General features: G+C 40.3%; 1 protein-coding gene across 2 annotated transcripts in view; it reads left to right on the top strand.

The window, feature by feature from the left end:
- Positions 1–27,249, top strand: part of rgs7a (regulator of G protein signaling 7a) — a 56,282-nt gene that overhangs the window by 15,173 nt on the left and 13,860 nt on the right. For both annotated transcript variants that reach the window (XM_086259167.1, XM_086259166.1), the window contains exons 3-4: positions 17,147–17,243; positions 22,792–22,842. In XM_086259167.1, coding sequence (XP_086115293.1) covers positions 17,147–17,243; positions 22,792–22,842 — 148 coding nt within the window. The remainder of the gene's footprint in view (positions 1–17,146; positions 17,244–22,791; positions 22,843–27,249) is intronic.

Raw genomic sequence — 27,249 nt, 5'->3', positions numbered from 1 at the left:
TTTAAAAAGATCTATTGCATGCTGTTATTGCTACTTTTTCTTGATAAAAGCAGCAATAACAGCATCCTTTCTCCTTTACTGATAACAGAACACAGCGTATATCATATTTTCTCTTTTTCACACAGTCTGTGAATCAGTGTTTACATATTGACATAACAATGTCTGTGCTGGACAAAAGAGAATTTTTTTTATTATAACTTTAAGCGGAAGGAAAAAAGACCAGGTCAGATTTAACAAGGCATTTGGATATCAAGGGAACTGTTCCTTGCACTGGGGCCCGTTCTTCGTACGTCGCTTACTACATCCAAGATCAAATGACACATCCAAGATCAAATCATCGCGCTAACCGTGAGCTCGCTAATCCGGTTCCCCGAACACACCTGCTGTTGACGATTACTACAGCTGGACGCAGTAATGTGACATCACTGGGTGTCGTAAAAGGGGCTACGCATCGATAGTAGAAACATTGATCGGCAACCCTCTGATTGGTCGGCGAAAATGTCGAAGGAGTGCGCTCGGCTCGGTATTTTTCGGCAGCAGAGCAAGAACTCCTGAGTGAGGGATTTCAGGAGTTTCAGAGTTTAATCAGAGCGCAAGGGAACACTGCAAAGGCTGCAAAAGCAAGGAGAGAGGGCTGGCAGAAAGTTGCTGACAAATTAAACTCGTAAGTAATTTAATAATAATAATAATAATATATTGGATTTTTATAGCGCTTTTCAAGGCACCCAAAGCGCTTTACAATGCCACTATTCATTCACTCTCACATTCACACACTGGTGGAGGCAGCTACGGTTGTAGCCACAGCTGCCCTGGGGCAGACTGACAGAAGCGAGGCTGCCATATCGCGCCATCGGCCCCTCTGGCCAACACCAGTAGGCGGTAGGGTAGATTTATTATATTACACTATATTATCCAATATTATATTACATCATATTATATTATAATATGTTATATTATATCCCCTTTCACATTAGAGCCACAACAGGACCCACTAGAACATGGGAACAAGTAAAAGTGAAATATAAGAATATTCTACAGAATGGTAATATTTATCACTTATATTGCTTTTAGTCTCTTGGAAAGAGACCCTGAAATAATCTGTTTGTTTGTTTATAACAGCAACCAAGAAAAGGGCAGAGCAAAAAAAGACAGGTGGTGGTCCTGCACCCCCTCGTCAACAAGTTGGTTAAGTAAATAATACCCTCACGGGGAAATCGATATCTCTCAATGAGCACACTGTCGCGCTGAGCTAAAGGATCTTGTCTGTCCCGCAATATACGCTGAATTCTGAGGACTCTCCTTATCAATCTTGCACCTTCCGCAATGGGTTGCTCGCGTAAACGGACAGGACATGGCTGCGACAGACTTCCCAAATCCACCTTGGCTTTTATAGCCGTGGTCTCTCATCTTGATTACACGAAGTAATTTACAATTACTACTCTGAAATATGAATTACATCTGTAATAATCACATACATGTAATAGAATGTTAATAGTACATTTCCCTTTTTTAGGAAATGACCTGTATGTATCTGTGTGACATCAATAAAAGGATCAAGTGCTGCATTATCTTCAGTTACATTGATGTTATTTATTTATCGCTGTTGCTTTCGTATAAATGAAGCGGACATACCTGCGTGGCCGCGATCTAATCCTGTTTACATAAAGTAAACCTGCTCCCGAGCAGGTTTACGCTTACGGCTCTGTTGCTATGACAGCAAGTCCCGGATGAGCTTCGGGGAACCGACTGATCCAGGATCACGCGAAATCGTCAACAATCTAATCCGGCTAACCTACTTAGCGAGGTACGAAGAACGGGCCCCTGGACTGACTTGATTTGTTGATGTTTAGCTTGCCTTAGCCTGTGCCACTGGAGCCTAGTGTGTACATGAATAAGCTGGTATTGGAACAAGTGAGAGGATATGTCAGGGTGTGGATGACAAGGTTTGGCATTAAGGCAGCTGTCCTGCATGAATGTATCAACTGAGGCATTTTTTTCTGTGTTCTTGTTTGCAGCATCCCTTTTCGTGCACTTATCTGAAAACTTGACTACATCAACGCCAATTCTCATACATTACCTGGCAGTGGTAAAGTTTTAATGTTACCTCATTTTGATTCTTTGATTTCTTTGGATTCGTTTAGGTTCCACAGCATATCTCTTTCTGCCTGTCCACACTAATGGTTTGTACCTGATGATAGTTTGAAATCCTCAACAAAGCCTATCATCTACAATCTTCATTGCTTAATAGTTCAAGTGTTGCTTGCGTCAAACAGTCTGCCCTTATTGGTTTATTGCCTATCCTGACTGGTGTGTCCTCTGAAGTGTGGATGTGTGTGTCCTGTCAGACACCCAGCCCTTGTCTTGTCTCTGTTCTGCAGACAGGAGAAGGCAGAAGAATGTCAGCCTGCCAGTATCCAGCTGCTTCTCTCTTATTGGTATTCGAGGCACATAGAGCCGTCCTGAGTGTCTGTTGCACGTGCCAAGGAGGAATGTGGGAAATGAGGGGATAGAGGGAGAGGGGGTGATGCCTCTTCTCTCTCATGTTATCTAGACCTAAAAATAGAAAGCATCCTCCCTTCTTTTCTATTCCCAGCGCAGTTCTGTTTCCATACCCAGCCTCCCTTCCTGCTTCCCCTTCTCTGTTTTTCTCTCATCCCTTTCCTCTTTTTTTCCCCTTGTCCTTCTGTTTAGTCTAAACATGATCCCTGGAGCTCAGACTCCATAAGTGGACCCTGTTAATGGCTTTCCTTGATGAAGAAGGGGCGATTTCATTTAACACTACCAAATTCTCATGGCCAGACCGTCCTGTTTAATCGTCAAAATTAAAAGCAAGATTATTAAATGCACCTAAGTATGAATTTTCTTATTGCCAAGAATTGCTAATTTTTTACCACAAAGAAGTGCTGGAATCACAGCAACGTCTAGTAAAACCTATTGTAAACCAATTTAAAAGCTATTGTTATTATTTTACCAAAACATAGCTTTGTATATGTAATTGTGTTAGGCTGATCAGTAATGCTTTAGTCTTGGAAAACTTTTGCACAGTCAATCTGAAAGTAATGCAGCTTTCTTCTTCATTTATCTGCTAATTTATGATAGCACACAGTTGCTGTTTAAGTGATGAAATCATGGTAGGTGGGCAGGAGGGATATTGGGTTTCAGTGGATTATGTTCTAGCACATGCCTAACCTTGGCTTAGTCATCGCGCCCACTGCCCGCCCACTAAGAAGATGAGAGTGAGAGAGAGACAGTAAGAGTGCGAGTTAGAGAGAGAGCGAGGCCTTGCCCCGGAACACTATCCCACCACCATCCAGGAACACCGTGTTGTAGTAGATTCAGAGACAAACAGAAAGAAAACTGAGTAAACTGAATAGTACAGAAAAGTGAAGACGGTTGAGCTAATAACTCAAAAGCAACGCATAACAGTGATGAGATTAAGGAAAACATTAACTAGAGTAAAAACTGAAGTAATACTGCACTGGTGTGTAACCCTGGGGTCAGTTCTACTGGAAAAATGCTGAAGCTTAAGTTTGTCGCTTATGAGCAAATAAAAGTGCAAGCTGTTTTATAGTAAGGTCGCCACTAACTGACCGAGATGTTACGCCAGCCTACAACAAAATCAATACTACCACTAATGCTAAAATTAGCATGCTGCTATAATTACTACGGTGGCTGCCAGTGTAACTTTATTCACTACTACAGCAAAAAAACAAGATACAGGGAATCACTTTGTAGCTTTTTATTGCATTAAATGTTATTTTAACGGACAATTAGTGAAGGTACTGTAGCATAACTTCCCAACTTTCTCAGTTTAGAAGTATACTGATGTCTACATGAAGGATATTAGCCAAAAACAGCAAATTTGCAGGTAGTAATGCTAAAACACTGAGCTGCACAGCTGATAATCGTCTGATGTTTATACTGATTTGAACTCCTTTAATATAAATATGTTTATTTAACTGTGACAGATAAGTAGAGACAGTTATAATAATAACACATCATTAGAAATATTGGTAAAGTTCCTTGTATGGTTTTATGCTTAGATACTATAATAACTTCTGAATTATTTGATTTTAAGCTAACAACCTTAAAATCAACAACAGTCACATCCTTCAAGCATCAGTTACAGCAATGGTAAAATTAAAAATTTATATTTCATTGTGAAAAAGTCATGACATGGAACTTTAGTGTGCCCTGAAACCTAAGTATGTATTGTGGTCTTTCTGGAATTTTACATTATTCTAAAAATGTGCTCTGTTTACTTAAAGCATGAGATGGCAGAAACCCTGCTGGCGGACAAAGGACTGCATTAAGTGTAGCAATGTCAAAGGAAGAAAGGCATCACTGGCTGCTTGTCTCTTATCCCTCATTCAATGTGCATCTCTTTCTCTCTAGTAGATGGTCGTCGCTTCGGGAGGGAGATGTTGAGGAGTCAAGGAAAATACTAAAGATCTTTCTATAGCCATATGCAAGAGACAGTTTTTGGGAAGGAAAGAGGCCATGACTTGTAAACACACAGAAGTAAGAAGTAAAACACTGTAGAAGTAAATGAAAATACTTTGCAGAAGGGAATTATGAATGCAAGTGTCAGCTGGCAACCATCTGGAAAGCATTCAAATTTAAATCTTGATAATACCATCTGTCCATCAAACCAGATGACAAAACAGAAACGGGTGCTTCTGTTGCTGTATAGGAATGCTTTGGCTATGAGTTTTACACTTCCAGTAAGGAAGGAAAGAGTGAAGAAGTAGTACATTAAATAGATTTGATGATATAGACAGATGGTCATGCTTTTATTAAACAAAATGCCTGTGCTACTTTAGTTTCATGGAATGGCAACTTTAACAGGTAGACCAAATTTCTTAACCCTCCAAAATTATGCATATTATTACTTTTTAAAATTATCCACACTTTTACTTTGCTCAGTGTGGCCATGGATAGATTAGCTTGACAAATAACAAAAAGGTTACAGCGTACACCATGCGATTCGCAATTCTCTCTTTCACTCAAAGACCTCCTACACCTGATTAGAGGAAAGCACCACTTACTGTGATGTTATTTAAACCTGGGAATATCTACTGAAGTTGGTTTCTGAGTATCCTACAGTGTTTCCCTTGGGTCGAGTGCTTTGGGACGTGGGTTCTTGGCGGTGGCATTTTCTTCCTGTGCCTGCATGAGTTCTCTCCAGTTGCTCCAGTTTCCTCCCACACTTCAAAGACGTGTTAGGTTAATTGGTGATTCTAAATTAGCTGTAGGTGTGGATGTCAGCATGAGTGTTTGTTTGTCTCTGTATGTGAGCCTGACTTTGGACTGGCAGCCTGTCCTGGGAGTACCCCTACCTGTCATCTTTTTTTTTTTTTTTTTTTTTTTTTTTGTTTGGCCTGTCCCGTTTGGCTCTTTTGCCATCAGAATTGTTGTCTAAAGGCAAAGAAAGATGCCCAACGGATTTACTTTACCAAACTGACCATCCCAGCCTTGCCGTAATGGTCCATTTGATTCACCTTTTATTGTTTATTTTATTTTCACTTACTGAATACGGGACAGACTTGACTGGGGGAAAGAAGGGGAGAAAGAAAGAGGGAAAGAGAAACAGCTGAGAAGAGGGACGGGGGAGAAGGGCAAAAGACAAAAACCAACAGAACGGGCAGAGAAAAAAAAATGCATATATCAATCACCTGGATCACCTGCTGAGAAAGAAAAAAGAAAGCAAGCAGAAGAGAACAAGAGTAATAGAATAAACAACATCACAATGATATATGGGAATATGACAGTAAATACTAAATGTTAAACATTATTGTGCAGCACATAAGATCAACAGAACACAGTGTGCTTTGAGGTAGGAGCCAAAAAGGGTGTAGTTTGTGGGTGTGATCACCAGTGTGTACACCTGTGAGCATGGACGCGCTTGTTTTTTGTTTTTTTTAAAAGGTTCCTTCATGTAATAATCTGCTAGAGGGTGTGGGGGGGCCACAGCCCCGTCCTCCAGGGCGTGAAGCAGGTGTGGAGGAGATCAAAACTCCAGACATCCAGAGGCCCCCAGAACACAAGAGACCAAGGAAGACCAACAGAGGGGCAGCTGCGCCACTGTCCCGGAAAGAGCTGAGGAGAGTCCCAGATGAGGGCTCACTCAGCAGCCGCGGAGCAGAAGCCAGGGGGAGTTGCAGTGACGCGCCCGTGAGCTCCGCCGGCAGCCAGCTGTGCCTGAGTGACCGAGCCCCAGGCCGAGAGGCCGGGGGCACCCCACCTCCGAAGTGGCCCGAGCGAGCCCCAGGCTCCAGGCCCCGATAAGCGGCCGCCAAGGAGTGAGCCGGTGTGTACCTGGACGCCCATCCCCGGACACAAAGAACCACCAACGCACCGATGTCTGAGGGGGTCCGCCACTGGCAGGGAAAGTGGTGGTAGGGGGAGATAGGCCTCCAAACCCTGGAGGGCCTGAGATGTCCCCAGAGAGGTGGCGCCTGACACCCAACCTGACATATAGACACAGACATACAGGCACACACAGATACAAACATCCATTCCCACCCTCATGCTCTCATATGCACTTACTCCACACTCAACCAACGTGGAGACAGACATAAAGAGACGTTGTACACACGATCACACTCCCCAAGCGTACTCTACAAACCGGGTCTAGGTGCCCCCGCCCCTGGAGGGGGGAACTGCACCCAGACCCAGGTGGTGTTTCCCTTTTCCCTGCGGTGGGGGGAGGCAGACCGCCCCGACTCCGCAGCAGCAGGAAGGCTCCACACTCCAGACCGCAGTCGGACGGTCAACTCCTCCTCCTAGTCCTAGCCCCAGAGAACGGGGGTGAGAGAAGACTCCGAACCTCCCTCCACCCGCTCATTGTAATGTTGATGCATGTGTGTTCTAAGGTGCATTTAAAACCCAGGAGGGCTTGGAGCTACCTGCCAGAGAGCAGCAGGTAAGCGCATGGTCCCTCCTGCTAGCCCTCAATGTCTACGTGTATTTAAAATTGAGAGGTGGGCAACGATGCCAGGGGTGGGGTGTACACCCTGATGGTACTTTGGACTCCGTGTATCGTGCCCACCCCCAAGATCCTATATGTATGTGTAATGAGAGTGTGAGTAATGTGAATGTCTAAGTTGTGGGATAAAATTGAGGCAGAGGCAGCCAGAAGGGGACAGAGGGGGGGGGGTAGCCTCCTCTGCACCCTGGTGACATACCCCTACTCCAAGGCCCTGCATGTGTGGGTGGTTGTGGTGGAGCGGGAAGAGGGAGGCAGCTGGAGATGGGGAGGGAAGGAAGGGAGGGGCAATTGACCCCTCCCTGGGGCCAGCTCCCCCGCTGACCCCAGTAGGCACCCCTACCTGTCATCTAATGCTGAGATGTGCTCCAGCCACCTGCCACCCAAGGTGGATAAGCAAAGGGATACATGATGTAAGCAACACTTGTTCATTTTGTGAGTAAAAAGAATGAAATGACACCTCAAAAGCACCTTTTATTGGAGTTTTGGAAGCCAACTATAAGAAAAAGGCTATATTAAAATTGATTTGTAGTACACCCCTCACATGTTAACCATTGTGTGTAGATGTCATCATGATGGCAAGACATATAAATAATAATGGCTTGATTGCTTAAGTTGTGGGTGTGACACTAAAGTGGTCCTAAAACATGCTATTTTCTTTTTGCACGTTTTCCAGTCTTGTCAAGAAAAAAGTGATTTAAGCTATTTTAAAACAAACTCGAAGGTTTGCTGAGAAGATGTTTGTCATTTAGAACATGAAATAAATCATACAAAGTGGACTTGCAGTCACTCCTTGAATGGATTAAAGCAGGATTTATGCACTGTCTGATGCATGTCAAATGGCTGGATCGTGCCAGAATGCCCCCCTCCCTTTGCTCGCCCCCCTGTGTCGCATAGTGGGTGTCTGTGTCACCCATTATCTGTAAACTTCTGTAATTGACAATTCAATTCACTCCCACTTCATGGCATAATTCACCACTTGGGTAGTTGTGAGGGGAAAAAAAGAAAATCAGAAAATACCTTTTATCCTAGCTTTCATTTTTCATTTATTTTAAACAGTTGGCTTTTCTTTTTTCACTTTTCATTACCCAAAGCAACATTATCAGTGCAAATGAAATTCTTCACAGTTGTTTTTAATTGATATGCAAATATAACATTAGAGAGAAACATTAGAAAAGTTGACTGTGCGGTAAAGTTTCTTTAGTTTTGACCTTTTCTGTTACTGCATATTCAAATGTGTTTCTGCGAACAGGGACGTCCTGCCTGTGGTTTCACATGGTTATGCTGATGTGCAGGTGGTGGTAACATGCTTGCATACGACAATGCACCTGCAAGACACAGAAGAGGAAGGCAGCTAGTTAGTAACCTTGTAAACAATAGTAAAAAAAAAACAAAAAACCAACCTATATAGTAAATATGGACCTGCAGAGTTCAACACGCTTATTAAACTTTAAGTACCCAAACACATGCACACATTTTGCTTTCACTCTGCACTCAAGATCACTCTGCAGGGCACATTTAAGCATGGCACAATGCAGAATTCAAGTGATTTGATTTAGTTCAATCCACTGAGTCATAATGAATTATTCACAGTGTTATCCTTTTAAACAAAATTTGGCTTACTACTAGCGCTCTGAACAGAAAAGGTACTATATTTAAGCACACAGAAGCCATCACAGCACGCCACTCAGGTAGCCTTAAGTCGATAACACCACATAGGGAATCAAAGATCTGCTTGTTTGCTTGCAAACAACAGTCTCACTTTCATCCATTAGCAAATCAAACTAAATCAGATCAAGCCGTTAAAAGGCTCCCTGTCGCACCCCAAGGAGCATTTCAATACTCAGGTGAAATCTTTGTGTACAACAACCATTTGTAAACACCCAAACAAATCAAAGTATGTTTTAAGAAAGCTGTCTGTGCGTCACTGTCGACCAGAGTTTGCTCATGATAATACTGCCGCTGTAAAGACGAGCTTTCACAATGGCCCGAGGTTTTTCTTATCACGGTTCTCATAATGGAAAAAAATGGACAAAGCTGTACACCACCAAATGGCACATTTTGATACACATTAATATTAGAAGTGACAACAGAAACCGAGCAGGAATAATTCTCATTTCATTTCATAAACACTGCAACAGCAAATGGCAATGCATTTTGCTCTGAGCTTGGCATCCTCCACTTCTCTGCATTGTGTGTTCTGCTGATTTTATTGCCGATAATACACAGCGAAGAATAAAGAAGGCAGAGGAAACAAATGTTCAGCGCTAGAGAACATTCAAAAGTGGGAAGGAGTGAAGGAACATTTGAGGAAACAGATGCTCACATATGACTGATGGCTCAATGGAGCCTGATTGTGTACACAGAGACAGAGCTGTATTGATGAATACAACCGAAAGCAAAGCTTATCAAGCACCAAACTCCAGATGTTGTTAAATGACTAATCAGTGATTTGCAGAATCTGCCTTACAGAGAACAGAAATTTTCCTTCAGCTCGGATTAATTGCCTTCACCCCAGGCAGTGTTCTCACCTGGGCATCTGTTCCTCATGCTATGTGATCTTGGCCTGCTGTGAAACAGACTGTTGTTCATGCTCCATGTGAAATCTCCCATCAACACGCCTATGAAAATTGAAGGGATGACTGAATAAAGAAAGATAGGCAAGGGAAAATAAAAATGTAAAATAGGCATTAGAAAGAAACCTAAGACAAGGGCTGAGAAAATATTTAAAACTGAATGAAATTCAAATCAGGCTGCTTTATGCAAGATTAGAGTGAGCAAAGCAAACCCAACATGACCATCTGTTACCAGTGCAGAGAATTTAGCTTTGTTGGGGTGTCTCCCTGTTTTTCTTGGATTACATATTAGGGCTTTTCCACTTTATAACCCTAAGTGTTTGATGATCGATGTGATCTTTTTCTCTGTGGGTGGCACATAGTGCTAGAATAATTACTCCATTTAGACAGTTAGCGAAAAAAATATCAATCATTTCTGTGGTCTCTTTTCTTAAGCAAAATTATTCATTGATGATGTGTAGTAACACTGCAATGCTAGTAAACAAATATTGAATTCTGCATATTAGCGAGACAATTCCCGAGCCTTTCTGCTTTAATAAATACAAAAATGTTAAATTGCCTATGTGCACCGAATAAATAAAATCTATTATTTTGGACATGTTTTATTGATCATGCTTTTACTGAACTGTCCACACATTAATATGAGTGAATAGTGGGTATCAATGCAATGGCTGTTCTTTTGTATTGCATTTTAGGCAGTCCTTTGCGGTGTTTTTATTGTACATGTTCATAACACAGTGATGAGTAAACCACAATGACGATTTTTTGATTTCTCTATTTTAAGGCAGTATAAACTGTTTTGTTTTGTTGGTCAAAAAATAAAATAAATACAAAAACTCAGTGGTTGCCACCATATTACTCAACAGCTCTGCTGGTAAGCGGGCAAACATTTACCTCGAATGAATAACTGAGGACGTTGTATATAAGTTTATAATGACGTTAACAGTTTTGTAAGCAATAATGAAACAACAATTTACCATACCGCCAAAAAAGCTGTGGAATTACAAATAACAACAAAGACATAACTGCAATGTTTCATGCAAAGTGCATTCGCCTTTGTCCACCACATGCACTCTTTCCCCATCCTCCGTCTTTCTTTCTCTCTGAATGAGTGGTGGCAGTGCGCCAAAGTTGTCTTTGTGATAGCGGTCCCAGACTGTGTTGCTGTGGTAACTCATATGGTAACCTCAGAGAAACTTAAGATTCATTGTATCTATTCAACAACCTTGGCAGCACCAGCTCAATAACTTTCCTCACCTATCTGCTGGGTCTTTTTTGTTTTTTGAATGCCCAAATGGTGTGCTGCTGCTGCTGCTGCTGCTGCTGCAGTGTAAAGCTTTTTACTAACTTTGTTTGCATTGAACCACAACAATGTTTTGTCCTTGTCAGTTGATGCTTCCCATTGCTATTTTTTGTAATCTTAAAAAAGTTTCACTTGTCTTTGAGAAACTGTTTACAGCACACTGCCTGCATGTTCTTATCCTCCACATGGGATTTGTACATTCATTCGGTGTATAAATGCATCAACCTGTCCAGGAGAGTTGATCCGTTTCTATTGACAACTTTGAGAGGTTTTTCTTTGTGAAATACTGAGCTTATTTAAAAAAAAATCCAAATAAATAAATAAAAGGAAAGAAAATGTGAACGTGAGCATTTTGGTTCCAAGTGATAAAATCATTAAGATAATGCCTTTTGACCTTGGACCTACTGTATTGTTACATGTTGGAGTTTTTGTAAACTACTGCTGCTTGTGGAGGGAAAAAATAGAACTGTTATCTCTGAGCCTCCACCACAGGTTCTGCCTCATTCATGGATCAAAGGACTTCAGTTCAGAAGGAAATGAGATCAACCAACTGCAGAGATTGTTTTATCTAGTAGACCTGTCATGCTATATAGCCACAGGTTCATTTCAGTCTGCTCTCCTGCCGCCTTAGGCAGCCAGACTCTGACTGGGTAATCCACCTGTTTTGATGCTGCGCTTAAAATAAAATAATCCCCAACTTCTGTGTTCATAAGCTTTAATAATGTCTGTTGTGCATATCTCTGAATTCTCTGTGAGCATACGGTCTTGCAATATGATTGATAATTGTTGTGTGCGCTGTGTGACATGTAATGATGAGAATGCCTGTGCAGTGTGTACGAATGCAACGTCTCATGATGTGAAAGTGATGTACTTCAGAGGAATCGTTCCTTGTCCTCAGATAACACTGTCAAGATAATACTATTCAACTCGTGCAACTGGTGCAGCAAGAGTCACCCATCACAACAGGGACAGCAAGACCAAGAGGAGAAAAAGAAGAATAGGAGTGGTTTTAATGTCCTCAGCAGCACAGCTAGGAAGCTAGTAATTTTATTGTTTAATGTAAAGTTTATATGGGTAATAATGTTCCCATTAAGAATGTCTCAAAAATAAGTTCATTGAGTGCAGAGGTTTAAATCTAGGTCAACCTCTAGATGAATAGCAATCATGTGTTAAAGTGTGAAACCACTTCTTGCAGCCTATAGGTTGTACAATAATCCAAAAATGAGTGAACTGTGACTCATATTTGGAAAATTTGCTTCAAATGTTAAGATGATAGTTGCTGACAGCAATTTTCAAGCCGTGTTTGTTAATTCCCACAGGGGTACCTCATCCCTCCAAAATGCATCCAGTCACTGAACTGTAAAACGGTTCAAAACACCTAGACCAAATTGTTTTACAGTTACATGTAGGTAAGAATTCCAAGGTTCACTTGATAAACCTTGTTGTAAAAGTTGTTGCTGTTGCTGTTTCTATAAATGAACGGTGAACATTCCCCATCACGACAGCAAAACAGCTTTTTAAAAATTTCTTAAGACATTCAATAACATAGCTTAATGGACACCTTGCTGATGTGCTTACTATATAACCTTTTTAATCAATGATTCTTTTATTTACTTGCTATTCTTAGGAATAGCCCATCTCATAAGTGCGCTTGCTGCATTTAAGAGAGGCTAAAAGAAATCTAAGAGGGCAGCATTGATTTACAAACCTAGTTTGAAATGTTTTTTGCTGAAAATGGTGCTTCAAAACATTCTGATTGCACCCTGAGTACCCTCCGTGATAGTCTTTGAAGTGCTTGAAGCCCTGTGCTGAAGCTCAGTATGTGCTTATATCCGGAGCTTTGTTAGTCACTTCATACGTACTGAGTCCTGTGCCATCATTATTCAATGATTCACACTGTGCAGCCAAAACACTCACTCTTATCTGTTAAGAGGCTGCAGAGACACAGTCAGACAGCTCTGGGTGGGTGGATGGGTGGGGGACAGAGAAAGAGAGAGATAGAGAGGCTCTTGCTCCCCCTCCTTCTCTCTTGTGGAAACGACTTCCGTCTCTTCCTCGCAACATGAAGCCTGAGAGCATCCCGACTCCAAGAGCTTTAGATCCTGAATATTCACGCTGGTGGCATTTTACCATGTGTAGGCGGTTTGCAGAGATAGGAGGGAGAGTGTGTGAAGTATTGATCAATGTTGCTGTTGTCCTTGTTTGCTCTGTGGCTCACAGTACCATCCAACTTTTAGAGAAAGGTAGACTGAGACAGGTTGCCACTGTAAAGTACAATTGTTCCAAAGGGATGAACTAAATGCATTTTGGATTAATTTAGAAATATTTTCTAAATCAAGCCTGAACATTGTACCAAATCTACTTAAAATCTACTTAAAAGCACAGAGAATGACATTGAGCATTTTGTTATTCTACAGTCCCACTAGACATGACCTAAATTATTGCAACTATATGTGCAATATACTTGCAATCTTCTTGCCTTTGAAATGGTTGCTTTGGAGACAGGGAGCAAGTCTGTAACCACTCGCAGTCAGTTGCTGTCTTCAAAGCGAATTTGTTGCATCAAGGCGGCGACATCTCGATGTAACATGGAGTCAGTCCGCTATTAGTTTATGACCGAATGGGGTCAAGATAGCAGTTACATGAAATATATGTGTCAGAATAAAAAATTAACTGTTTATAAATTTATTGATAAAATTGTGAAAATTGTAACTCCATCGTAGTTTGTTTGCATTCATAGTCCAGCCACAAGCTCCTAGATTTGACAGAAATACTGACATTGTTACTATTGTGTAATTACTACACAAATAGTGATGTAGTGACTGCTCCAGTCTCTGAATGTTAAAAATAAATTCAATAAAGTCTCCAATTTTTCTTAGTCAGCTAGAGCTTCCACCATTTCTATCAGTTTACTTTACCTGTTTTTGATTTAGACATTCACATCCTTAAATTTCCAAATAACCAGTAGTCATGAAAGAGGAATACAAGTAGTGAAAGTTACTGATTGCAGCATTGACCATTAAAATAAAATATTATATCTCAGATTAGAATGTGGGGTATTGGACTGTGGACTCCTTTAGGGGAGAAGATCGGCATGCAATTGGTGTAACATTGCTATTTATACAAACTCGTCTGGTGTCCCAGATATTATTCACATGTGAGAATAACTAAAATCCAACAACAAACAACAGAAATTCAAGGAGGATTGCCAGAAGCAGTTCAGGTAGAGCTTTTTTTTAAAATTAAAGCTAAGATCTTGTTAATGTGTGAGAGATTAAAGATGTTTTTAGAACTGTATTTTAGTGCTACAGGTAATTCACATGGTACTGTGGGAGCAAGAGATTAACAAAATAGACAAAAATATGCATTTCACCCGGTTTTTATTTTTATTTCCATTTCTAGGTGTCTAGGTCCAGACTAATCTGTCAGCTCTTTAATATTTGCACGTGCTCTGTCATTCTCAGTTCGCTTGTAATCACTAATTTTGATCATTTTCATCTTCAGAATTTTAGCCATGGGTCTTTATCGTATAATTATACATTCACAGCCGGCTCATGAACTGTCAAACAAAAAAGTCGTTAACATAGCTTGTGCATAATCAAAACAGTTTCTTTCTCACTGATATGGCCAAGAAATTCATTTTCACCTAAACAAAACCCACATCTATATGAAATGCAGTTGTATTTATTCATATTGTGTTGAATTTCCCTCATGAGCTGAGCTGATAAGTCATACTGTATGTGTGTTATATAAAAGATGGAGAGGAAATTAAATTGAAGGAGATGAGCGATGAAGTCAGACCTGCAAGAACAACACAACCCTTCAGTGTAGCGCACAGTTATTGTCATGTCAAAACACCAAACACAAAGTTAGATTTGCTTGAATACAAAAAAACCCACTGAAAATAAATTACAGTGAAACACCTGTACGAAACATAGCACTTTGGAGCTTTCACTTGCCGCATAGTTTTTGGGAAAAAGACAATAGCAGCAAAATATATTTAACTTAAGGTACTCCTTCATATCCACTGAGAAGGACAACGTCATCTCATAGGATATGCATAAACAACTGGTGTTTTCACTACCTGTGCCTGTGTGGGCGGGTAAGTTAGAAGCAAAAAAGACAACGGTAAGAATCACAACAGTATAAAACATGCGTTTAACAGTAGCATTTTAGCTTTTTTGATGCCTCCATGCAGTTTTTTTGTTTTTTGGAGCCAGAAGTGAACCATATTCATAAACTGAATAGGGGTGCTTTTGCAAAGACACACTTATTGGCCAGTTAGTGCTAACTACTGGGCTAAGATGATACTAGAATTAAATTCTAGTTTAATTGTTTAATTCTAAACAAACATCTTGGACAGTCTGTACAACAAAACAAGCCATAATATTAATCAGATAATCCACTAAATTAGACACATAGAGCACACACATAGTGAAGAGGTGCAATTTAATGATTAATGAATTTCATGACCTATAAATGTGAAAGCATTTTTTTACCATGCTGAACCATGCATTTTGATCCTGTAAAGTTGGATATTTTAACAGGAGTCTATGACTTTTTTTTTTTTTTTTTGTGTCCCGTTTGGATCTTTAGCCATCAGAATTGTTGTCTTAAGGCCAAGAAAGATGCCAAGCGGATTTATTTTACCAAGTGGATCATCATGGCCTTGCCATATTGGTCCATTTGATTGACCTTTATTATAATTATGAATTTATTTTATTTTCAGTTGCTACAAACGGGACAGACATGACTGGGGGATAGGACAGGGAGAAAGAATGAAGGAAAGAGAGGGAGAGAAAGAAAACCAAAGGGGAGAAGAGACGGTGAGAAGGGGGGGAAGAAAGAAAAAAAAACAAACAAACAAAAAAACAAAACACCTGGGTCACCTGTATGGAGAAAAAAAACAGAAGAGAAAGCAAACAACAAAGAGCAACATAATAAAAAAAACAGCACCATCACAATAAACTAGCTAGCAGTAGATATCAGTAGATACTAAATAATAAACGATATTGTGCAGCACGCAAGATAGACAGCGCACAATGTGCTTTGAGGCAGCAGCCAAGAAAGCTGTAGTCCGCGTCTGTGAATACCCGTGTGTACACCTGTGTGCATACCAACAGGAGTCTATGACTATTGGCTCAACGACTAGAAAATTAGCAGTTTTTGGTGCTTCTGGCTTGACTGTTCAGCTTGGAAGTCTACTGCTTGATTAAAATAAACTTTTTATAAAAAATTAAGTCCATCATTTATTAAAATGCAAAATTCTTAATTAAAATCTAAAACGTTATCGGTAAAAAAAAGTCATGTACGCTGCATATCTTCCTGTTTGCAGTATTACTGCGATATAGTTACAATATAGGTTTGCAGTCATCCATGTCATGGTAGTCGAGAGAGGTTGAAAAAAGTCGCAGCTTTTTAATGCAATCACACTATTCATACATTTTACAAATAATGCCATTATTAAATAGTAGAGTTAAAGTGGACAAACCTTGATAGAATCACTACAACTGAGGTTTGTGTGGTGGGTGGACCAAATAAAATGTGTTGATTTCTACGTACATATTTTCCATGTGTATATTTTTACACTGAGGGAAGAGTTTAGGGAGGTAGCTTGGCATCCAATTGTGGTGACGCGTCAGCACTATGCTCTGCTCTGCTTTGCTCCCTTCTGGGTGTTCTTGGAAACATGTCTGCCTTGTGTTGCCCTGCCAGGCCCTCGAGACGACTCCCAGTGCATTTCCATCTTTGCCATGTGTGCAAATGTTTGTGTGTTTGCATGTGTGCCAGTATGTGGCTGTACACCTGTTTTTGTCATTTTAACTTAATGTTAATGCTGAAGACAATACAATATATTTTACAGTACTGATACTATTTCTAATGTTTGTCTCTGTTCTGCCCAGTTCATGTATGTGGTGGTTTGAGTATATAAATATAATGCAATGGATAATAATAATAAAAATTCACTGCTAGAACTCCAAAATTCAATAGAGACTGCAGAATCCAATAAGTGCAGCTTACTGGTGCTTTTATGTGACAAATGACACACATCAGAGAGGTTTGTCAAAGGAGAGGCAGAAATCTGACAGCTGTGATGGTTAGTCACTAACTTTCTCGCCTTACTCTCTGTCCCCTGGAGACGTGGCTGAACCACACAGAAACATGTTTGTATCTGTTGTACCTCTTTCTCTCTTGCACACACACAACCTCCACTTACTTATACAAGTTCACAGAAAGTACTCACTCTCCCTTCTCTTCCACTGTCCCTGTCTTGTGCAGATGGAGGAGGTAATAGCACGCATGCAGGATGAGAAAAATGGCATCCCCATCAGAACAGTGAAAAGTTTTCTAACCAAGATTCCCAGTGTTTTTTCAGGTGAGTTTTCTCTTCTCTTCTCTTCTCTTCTCTTCTCTTCTCTTCTCTTCTCTTCTCTTCTCTTCTCTTCTCTTCTCTTCTCTTCTCTTCTCTTCTCTTCTCTTCTCTTCTCTTCTCTTCTCTTCTCTTCTTTTCTTTTCCATTTATTGACTCAGACTCACCTGTTTTTTGGTCTTGAGATGCAGGCAAGATGCGATAAGCAATATAACTATTGCTTAAAAATGTTTTCATTAACACTGGCTGTTTTTGTGATCTGAATGCACTGTTTGGTTTTGCTAGAAGTCTCAGAGGTTTTGTGCATACAACCAACAGTGACATGTGAAGAGATCTAAAAAATGTTTTAACAGTGAGCAGAAATAAATGAACACAAGCACATAAATTTAAATCGCTAACTTAAGCAAGAAACACCTGAAATATCAATGGATATTTCGGGCTTGAAAAAAGGAACTAGCAGTCATCACATGACAAGTCTTCCATACAGAGCATGCAGCTGTATTGATTAATTTTAGATCTGGCCTATATAATTGCATAATTCTGTATAAAATATGCAAACAGCACAGCTAGCAAGCAGCTTTACCAGTTACATCTGCAGGAATGGAACAGAACTGCAACATATGGTGACAAGTTCTGTTGCTCTGCATGATTGCATACAACCTGATTTTCAATAAATGTGGGATAATGTGTGTGACAGGATAAAGGACCCACGCACACAGTGTTGCATGTTGTAAGGTATTTATTTACAGTGTATCCCACATCTCTGTGCAGCTTTCCAGCTGCGTCCCTGTGCTCTGCAAACCACACACAGCTCCCCCGTCAGGTCCTGGCGTCCTACTCAAATAGGGAAAGCATGATTAGACAATGGTCATCAGCTGTTCTGGTCAGCCTCCTCTGATACCACACCTTGCAAGTGAGAGAGGAAGTCAGCCATGACTACGGACCACCTTGAACAAAAGGCTGGAGAGCCAGATACCACCGGGTGATCTAGACGTTGGCATCCTTCATGCGATGGAGCCACTGTAGCCGGGCGTGATCCGAACAGAGGCTGAAATGGCAGTCCAGGAGGTAATAGCGAAGAGAGTCAACAGCTCACTCTTTTTCTACTGTACTGTACCTGGCCTCCTGCTCTGACAAATCGTGCTGATGTATAGAGCAGGGCGGTCAATCCCCCCTTATCTCCTGGGACAAAGCTGCCCCCAGCCCCAGCCCAGGGAGGGAAAAGTTAGGAGTGTAGAGCAAGAATTCTTTACCTGCAAGAATGCTGCCTGGCACTGCTCCAAATCTGGAACACCCTTTTGGGTGAGATCAGTCAAGGGGCTGGTCAGGTCTGTGAAGCTGGACACAAAACTGGGCGTGGTAAAGTAGATAAACCAGCCCCAAGAACCGCCTCACCTGTTTTTTGGTCTTGAGATGCAGGCAGGATGCGATAGGAGTCGTTTTACCCATATGTTGACACACCTGCCCGCCTCCCAAATGGTACCCCAGATACTGTACCTCCCTCTGTCCAACCATACACTCCTTCTGGTTTGCCGTGAACCCCGCCTGCCTCACGGACTCCAGTACCGTGGCCACACGCTGCACATGCTCCGCCTAGGTGTCACTGTGGATGATGACATCATCCAAGTAGGAGCAGCACCCGGTCCATGAGGCACTGGAAGGTGGGTGGGGCTCAGAACAAATTGAGCAGAAGTGTCTCATATTGGTACAAACCATATGGAGTGGAGAAGGGCGTTTTTTTTCCTTGGACTCTGCAGACAAGGGAATCTGCCAGTACCCCTGGTTAAATCCAGTGTTGTGAAAAAAATGAGCATTGTCTAACCGGTCCAGGAGCAACCTGTGGGATTGGGTAGGTATCAAACACTTCATTCACCTTGCGGTATCAACAGAGAACTGTATAGAACCACCTTTCTTCACCACAAGAACTATGGGGCTACTCCACGCACTCTGTCTTCTCTTACTCCCAGTTATACCATTTCAGCAAATTCCCCCTGAACAATTTGCCTCTTATGTGCAGGTAACCTGCAGGGCTGTGAATGCACCGTCATGCCAGAGTGCATTTCAAAATGGTGCTCTGTGAGAAGGGTATGACTGGGCAGGGGAGAGAACACATCTTCAAATCACTGTTGCAATGCAGCAACATCTGCTCTCTGGGCCTGTGTGAAATGGTTATCATAATCGGGTAGGCAGGAATGGTGGAATTTGGCCCCTCAATCCTCATCTCTGTATTTAACCAGGCTCACCAGAGAAGTGGTTTCTTGGGCTTGGGGCATATTCTCTTGTGATAACCTCCCCAGTGTGTATAGCTCAGCTCTTAGGTCTAGAGCGTATTGAATCTTAGCTGGGCTTGGACATTCATGCCAGTTTTCTTTAATCAGGTCTTATTCAGTCTTATTAAGTCTTATTCAGTCACTCCACCAGCCCTTCAGTCTGAGGGTGGTAGGTGCTGGTCCAAACAGGTTTAATGTCCAGTAATTCATATGGCTCTTTTAGTGTGCGAGACATGAACGATGGCATAGGTGAAAGGTTGGTCCTTATAATTCCCAGGTGGGAATCCCAGTGGTTGACTACCACCTGGCAGACATCTTTGAAGCTGTTCCTCGCTGCTGCAGTCAAGCTGAGAACTGCTGCCGGGGTTTTGCAAGAAAGCACCTGGAGCAACCTCATCACCCACTCCTCCTTTAGCCAGAAACATGCCTCCGCTGTGGCCTGAAAGACCTTGTCGAAGGTCTGTGGGTCATCTCCCTCCCCCATGCTGTGAAAGGACGTCACTGTGGCCGGTGCTGGTGAGGAACCAGCTCAGGCAACTCTCTGCAACACTTTTGTCTGGTGTCCAGACTGGTCCCACAGCTGTTCCAATCGACGGTGATGCACCGCTGCCTGCTCTCGATGCATCGCCATCACTGCTCTCCTGCAGATGAGCTACAAACCACACCCCAGCACAATGTGTAAAATGTAAACAAAAACAGGATTAAATTATTTCTAAGTCAATAAAACAAAATAATATTATTTTGTCAGTGATATGGCAACAAAAATAATACGATAATAACATTTTGAATATTGAAGCTAAAACATTTGTATGTTCAGTTTTAATGCTGAACAGGGGCATATTTATCACCGTATCCCCTGATTCTTTTATCCATATCCTGCAAGTGTCTCCACTGAAGACTCCAGACTGTAGTTTTTATAGTTACTGCTTGAGTTTTTAATGCATTGATGCCTGAGGACCAGAAGATCAAAGCAATTCACTACTGTTTTTTGACCTTGTCCCTTACAGGGATGTCTGTGGATTTTCTGATTCTTGTGATTGGATAATAAAATGAAATCCTCAAAGTGTTTCTTTATGTTGAAAAATGCAGTCCTTGTATTGTTGAACTATTTGCCCATGCAGGCTTTCATAGAAGGGTGAAAAGGTAAATCGATTGCATTTTTATAGCATCACAGACAATTCAAAGTCTTTTATACCGCAAGCCAAAAATTCACCCCTTGATGTATACATCCACACAGGACTTTTTCTATCAAACACTTACACAACAATGATACATAAAGAAAGTTTTCAGGACCTAAAAATCAATGTTTTCTGTTTTTACTGGCATTTCCCCCCATTTTTCTGTGTTGTGCATGATACCTACTCCAATAGATTGTGCCACTATTTCATACCAAGATGCTTGATATGTCTGTGATACAAGAGGTCTGTGTGTGTGTGTGTGTGTGTGTTTTCAGTGTGTTTTTGCTGTATTGCATTTATATTTTTAAGTGAGCAACAGAGCCATGGCTTACAAAATGTCTGGCTGCTGGTGAAAATATTTCTATAGATGCTCAGAAATGTCATATCACAGAGGTCAATAAACACTTCATATTTCAGTTTTTTTTTTCAAAGCGATGTTATGGCATGAACCATTTACAGTTCATTCAAAAGCCTGAGTATAATTTTGTCCTTTATTTATCCTTAATTGTTATTATTATTAATATTATTGTTATTATTATTGTTTATTCTTTATTTAAGTATCAGCTTTATGTTGATTTTATGATTTTATTTTGTGTAGAAGATATTTTCCTTTACATTACAGTGTAAAATTATTTTTACAGCTTTTAATAATAATAATAATAATAATAATAATAATAATAATAATAATAACAACACAATACAATAGTACAGTTTCATACTGTATATAAATTAAGATAGATTTTCTTTCTATTATGTATAAGCATTAATGGTCAGCTGTTAATGCAACTGTGTGCTGTAGTATTTAAACAATACTTCATATATAATTTATTTTAAGAATAACATGGTGATTGACAATAGACAACTTCAGCTTTTGCTGGTTTTTCATGTTATTGACTTATTCTGAGGCATGCATGCATTTGTACACACACACACACACACACACACACACACACACACACACACACACACACACACACACACACACACACACACAGAAGAGTACAGACCAATCTATGGTCATGATGTTAATTAATTCAGAGAACAGCCTTGTCAGAGGATTATCTTACACATCTCATTTAAGCTCTCTCTTTGAAAGTGGGTCAGATTTGGTAGTGTGAAAATGAGGTTGTATTAATGATGTTAATCCATGGAAAATCTCATCTGGTTATGGGGCTCCAAAACGCAAAGGGGTGCAAGACAAAATGAAGACAGACTGAGAGGGAGCTCGATGGACAGAGATACAGCCACGGGGCTCGAATGTCCCCTGCATGAATTCCCTCATGTCTCCATTTCACACCTTTTTTTCCCTGCCGTCTGTGGCTTTCGTCTGCACACACACACCTTCACCTGTCAGTATGACAGACAGTAATAATAGCTTGCAAAATATATATTTAACCAAAGTGCCAAAGTCACATGGTGCGCAGTGGTGTGAAAATGCCTGGGGACGGAGGATGCTGTTCTAAGATTTGAATGTGATTCATTTTCAGGTGGAGAAGAGGCTAAATAGCATCCATCATGTAAAATGTTTCTCCATTCCAGAAAAATGGCAAAAGGAATACACAAATCATCTGCAAACCACAAGCATTACTCAGATGTTTCAGTTGTTGATGATAGTTTGTTTAAAATAGGGCCACAGCATCTTCCTCCTAATTCTTCTCAGGTTTTTGCTTTTGTGCTCTCGTTTAAACCCTCTTTCACTGTTTAGACAATATTCTGATCTGTTCTCATTTTAGATCCTGCCACGCATGTCACAATCTGTATAAGACGCTTCAAGTCAGATAGATTATTTTAATATACTACAAAATATAGGCGTCATTATCCAATTGTATCTCTCTCTGGTCATTTATATTTATGGACGTCACACAAAAAGAGCCAGCTTGGAGAGGTACACAGAAAAAAAAATGGTAATGGATCACCTTTTACCCACCTACATGGTGCAAGGTGAGAGGAATTGGTATGCACTGTGATGATGAGGAGGGTTGACTAGGGTTAAGAGTTTCATTGTTTTCCCTTTCATTTGCATCTCCTGCAAAATGTGCTCCAGCACAGCGTGAGCATATTAGATATGTAAGTGAGTCATATGTATATGCTTTTTTTCTATTTTAGGTTCTGATATTGTACAGTGGATGATGAAGAATCTGGACATTGAAGATCAAGGTAAAAGCCAAACACTGAAATGCTTATTACTGGTGTATGTATAACACCGAAGTTGCCCTTTTGACATCAGGGTCAGCAAATAGATCGGCAGTAGTGGACAGCTTGTGAAAGCAATTTATCACATGTTTTCCACAATTTGTGCCAATATTAAAGTTGACCTATTGTGCTTTATATATAGACACTGTAACATTGTATTATTGGAAAACATTGGGTGTATGTAACCTCAAGTAACCCCAATAATCCAGCGCTCAGTTTCGCAAAGCTGTTTCTGCTCTTTGCTCTGTATGATATCCCTAATGTGAACACACACAGACGTGCTGTTCATATATTTTCTTTGTAAAGCAGAGCCAATCAGAAGAAAGCAAGCTTAAAGGAAGAAAGAAAGGACTGAAAGGACACTGGATTAACTGAGAGGTTTTGCAAATGCACTGAATTAAAAGAACAAGATTAAAATATTGTTACTAAAAAAATTGTGGCATATTTTTACTGGAGCCACTTTGCTAAAATCTAAATAAATACAGCCACTAATGCACTTCCATTTTCATTTCCCAAACATCAGTTTTCTCAAATGGCCCAATTAATACTAAAAATACGAAATTTCAGGATGGCATCATTACAACTGTTTATACCATTCCTCGTGTTTGATGGTGGCGTAAATGAGAGGACAAGTGCTGGTTAGATGCTGAATAACTTGAATCCAGATGTGTTGTCACTTAGCTCTAAAATAAGGAGTAACACTTCACTTACTTGCCATTTTGAAACCTATGTACCATATCATATTACAGTAGGTAAAAGTCAGTTTGTTTTCTTTTTTAATCTAGTCTTTTTGTGTCCTTCAGCTGGTTTGATTTTAGCGCAGTATAAAAATGTAGAACTGGACTGCCTTGAAAGAGCTGCCGAATGATTAGTCGAGCCTCTCATTGCACATAATATGACTCAAAAGTGGGCAGGATGAACTGTGACAAATATGGGAAGTTAAAACCAAGTGTCTTTTGAGAGTTTCTTGTGTATCTGATCGTGTCTGTGCAATGTAGGTGTTTCTACTTGGATATTGGACTGGTTATGTGCGTGGGTGTACATTTCAGTCTACTCTAGTGGTTGCCTCAGTATTGTACAATCAGTTCATACAGTAATTGTGACTCATCAACTCACAGTTCCTCTGTGTGTATGTAAGGATCTACCTGTTTTATGAGCTGTGCATGTTGATATCATAAAGGTTGTTATGCATGTATTTAAACTGGTGTGTGGGTGGTGGGGCGACGGTTGATGCAGCATATTTATGATTTCATGTGCATAATGAAAGAGTTTTGAGACAAGTGGACAGTTTGTCCTTGTGTGATTTTTTTTTTTCATTTCCATTTTCGTTTTAATTATGCCGAGGAAAATACCAGTCTCTGAGTTTTTATATTTGCTCAAAAAAGATTACGACTGCGTTATTATTTCTGCATTGCATCTAAGGCATCTGTAATATGCTTAAGAATGCTTAATGCGATGCATTGGAACAAATATCCACTCTGTTGGATTGTGACAAAAATCTGGCAATAGTTTTTATGTCATTACATCTACAATACTCAAAATACTTTGTTGTGAGATTCATTTTGATGAAATTTATCCAAAACTGGGTTTTTATTTATTTATTTATTTTTAACAAGGAAGAGTCTAAAAACATGTGTCGACAGATGTTTTTGTCATCTAGGACAACTTTTTTTAATCTGCCCATTTTGCTTTTTGCAGCACAGGTGCTGTTATTTGCCCTGTGGTAAACACAGTGTTGTGTATAACTAAATGACTTTAGCACAGAGCAACTCCTTGTGGGGCTGACAAACAGCAAAGTGAAATGCAATTAATTTGGCTCACAGCATGATAGCAGCAAGTTTATTATGTAAAAGAGCTTGTATCAAAGTTGACTGAGGCTGTAGAGCTCTTTTGCTAAATGAATGCCACAGATAATATACTGCTGCAGCCCAGAAGAACTCATTATCATCCTATTTGGCCGTGTCTATAGTCTCCAGTCTTATTTTGATTCAATTTGGCATTGGATTAGATAAGAGAAATCCTTGCCTCAAAAGTTCTTGACAAAAGTTTTTGATGTCTCAGCATAAGGTATTGCACAAGAAGCTCCTGACAATAGCACAGTGATTATACTTTGCATCATCATTCGCTGAGTTTTAGAAAACTATTGATTTGTTTAGCATATGAACTGCTGGCAGTAATTGCTTACCACGTTTGTCATATTCTGCAGTTCTGCTCATGAAGGGGACTGGACGTATAAGGGAAAAAATGTGAACGAGGCGCCACTGGCTGACATGATCAGCAACCTTAACATTTTGTAGGTCAATCATTTTCTGAAAGCAGACTAAAGGCAGAAAGATCGTAGAGCAAAGCACCAGCTAAACATGGTTATAGTCCCCGGAGAGGATACAAAGCATCTGCTGATGCCTATGGGTCAAAAGACTTGAGGCAGTGCTTGACTGCAATGGATTTTCCACACTATATTAAATTTATAGCAAAGGGTTTTTAATGCTTGGACCCACTTTGATTACAGGTTCAAAAGTAATCCACTTGCTTGCTGGCTGTACATCTGTGGTAAAAGAGAAAACACAAACAGCCTGCAGCAAATTCAGTGTAAGTGAAATTCACTAAAATGTCATTTAAAACATCCAATATTGCTGCCAAAACACCTCTGAAACAGACCTGGGCAGGCAGGGCCTCCTTGAATCCCACTTGTTCATGATGAGGGTCTGGTCAGGGAGGGTGGAGGTGGTTGCACACTTTGGGCTCTTTGTTGCTGTGGGTATGCAACAATGCTTCCGTGGATTGTGCATATTAAAGTGACAACATGTAAATACCAGGGCCCAATGGTTTTTTTGTACTGGAACGAAATGATCAATGCTACACACGTCACCTGTCAGTGGTTTCAGTATTGTGGCTGATAAGTGCACAGTTTTAAAAATTACGTTTTGTTATATCCTACAGCTCACGGAGATGAACCCCACATTGTTTGCTATGTTCAAAATTGCCAAAAGCATAATGGGAACCATGCTGGGAAAATCTCAAAATAAATTCATCCCAAAGGGGGGAAGAGAATCAAGGGAGAGTATTTATGAAACGACATATTCCCTGTTGGTACTATTGATACACTCTGTGCTATGACTTAACTTTGCTATATTATCCTTTTGATTAGGTCATAAGGGTCACAAAAATGTAATCAGCTCCAGTGAGTGTGGTCTGCTGCTCTTCTGACCTCTGACCTCCTTATGAATGAATCATTAATGGCATTAAACAGGCCTTGAGTGTGGTCAAATAAAATAGACTTGTGTTGTAGCTGAAATGAATTATATGACTCTATAAAGCTTTTAAATATACATAAAGTCTATAAACTGTAGATTAATTATCTAATACATTAAAATGAAAATAAAAAACACGTATAAATACAATGACAAACAATTGATCACAATATACACTGTATAAATTAATCTTGTTTAGTAGGTCACTGTGGGGATCATCTAACCATATAAATACACACATCACAGTCACCAGACCACAACAGAGCATCAAGACAAATCAGTCAAGTTGTCAGGGAGTGTGCACCTGCGTGTTATTAAAGGTGTGAATTACATATGAAGGAGCATCTAATCTGCTCAGTGGAACAGGGAACAGTAAAGTGACCTCTGAGGGAGGACATGTGGCTCATCAGAACAGCGGGAAGAGGGTGCCTAAGGTTCTGATTAAAGATCCTGGTCTTCTCTGTCAACCTTCTTCAAACCTCCTTCTCATCAGGCTCAAGAGTCACTCCTGCAGTAGAGCACTAGAGTCAAGTTTTTCAGCCTACTGAAATCACCCATTTGCACACTTCTGTGCTGACATACACATGAATACAGTTTATACCTCCATTGTTTGTGGGACAGTGTTATTTTACTAATCCTTGTATTAGTTCAGTTGTGCATGAATCCATTGAGTGCTCCTCCTCGAATGATTGAAAGTGTGTATTTAATTGACTTAAAATACATATTTACTTTAATTGAAATTGACTTTATGTAAAAGCACTTTGGTGTGCTAGTCTTTTAGTTCACTGCTTTCGGGGCTGAGTCTCCTGACACTATGTATTTAAGCACATTTGAGTAACTTAGATTAAAAATAAATTCTTTATTCAGATCTTAGACTTTTATAATCTTTGTTTTTCCTATGAAATATTAAATAGTTTTAATTTTAATGAAGCCAAATAAGAGCCTTTTCTGAGAATTATTTACTTTCCTTCCACAATTTCTAAGAGAGACACTGTTTCACTTCAGCAGCTCATACGTTATAAGCCACAAATACAAAATCTCTGTGTTTGTCTTTAGATAAAGCTCAGGTGGAAAAGTACTCCCACACTCCACATGGCAGGGCTCCAAACTAGTGGGGTTT

Source organism: Aulonocara sp. 'chitande type north' Nkhata Bay, linkage group LG13 (genome assembly GCF_057382095.1).
Source record: "Aulonocara sp. 'chitande type north' Nkhata Bay isolate Kocher_YH1m ecotype deep benthic linkage group LG13, A_spYH_male_GT1.1, whole genome shotgun sequence".
NCBI classification, from domain to species: domain Eukaryota; kingdom Metazoa; phylum Chordata; class Actinopteri; order Cichliformes; family Cichlidae; genus Aulonocara; species Aulonocara sp. 'chitande type north' Nkhata Bay.
This window is presented reverse-complemented; position numbering and strand designations above follow the sequence as displayed.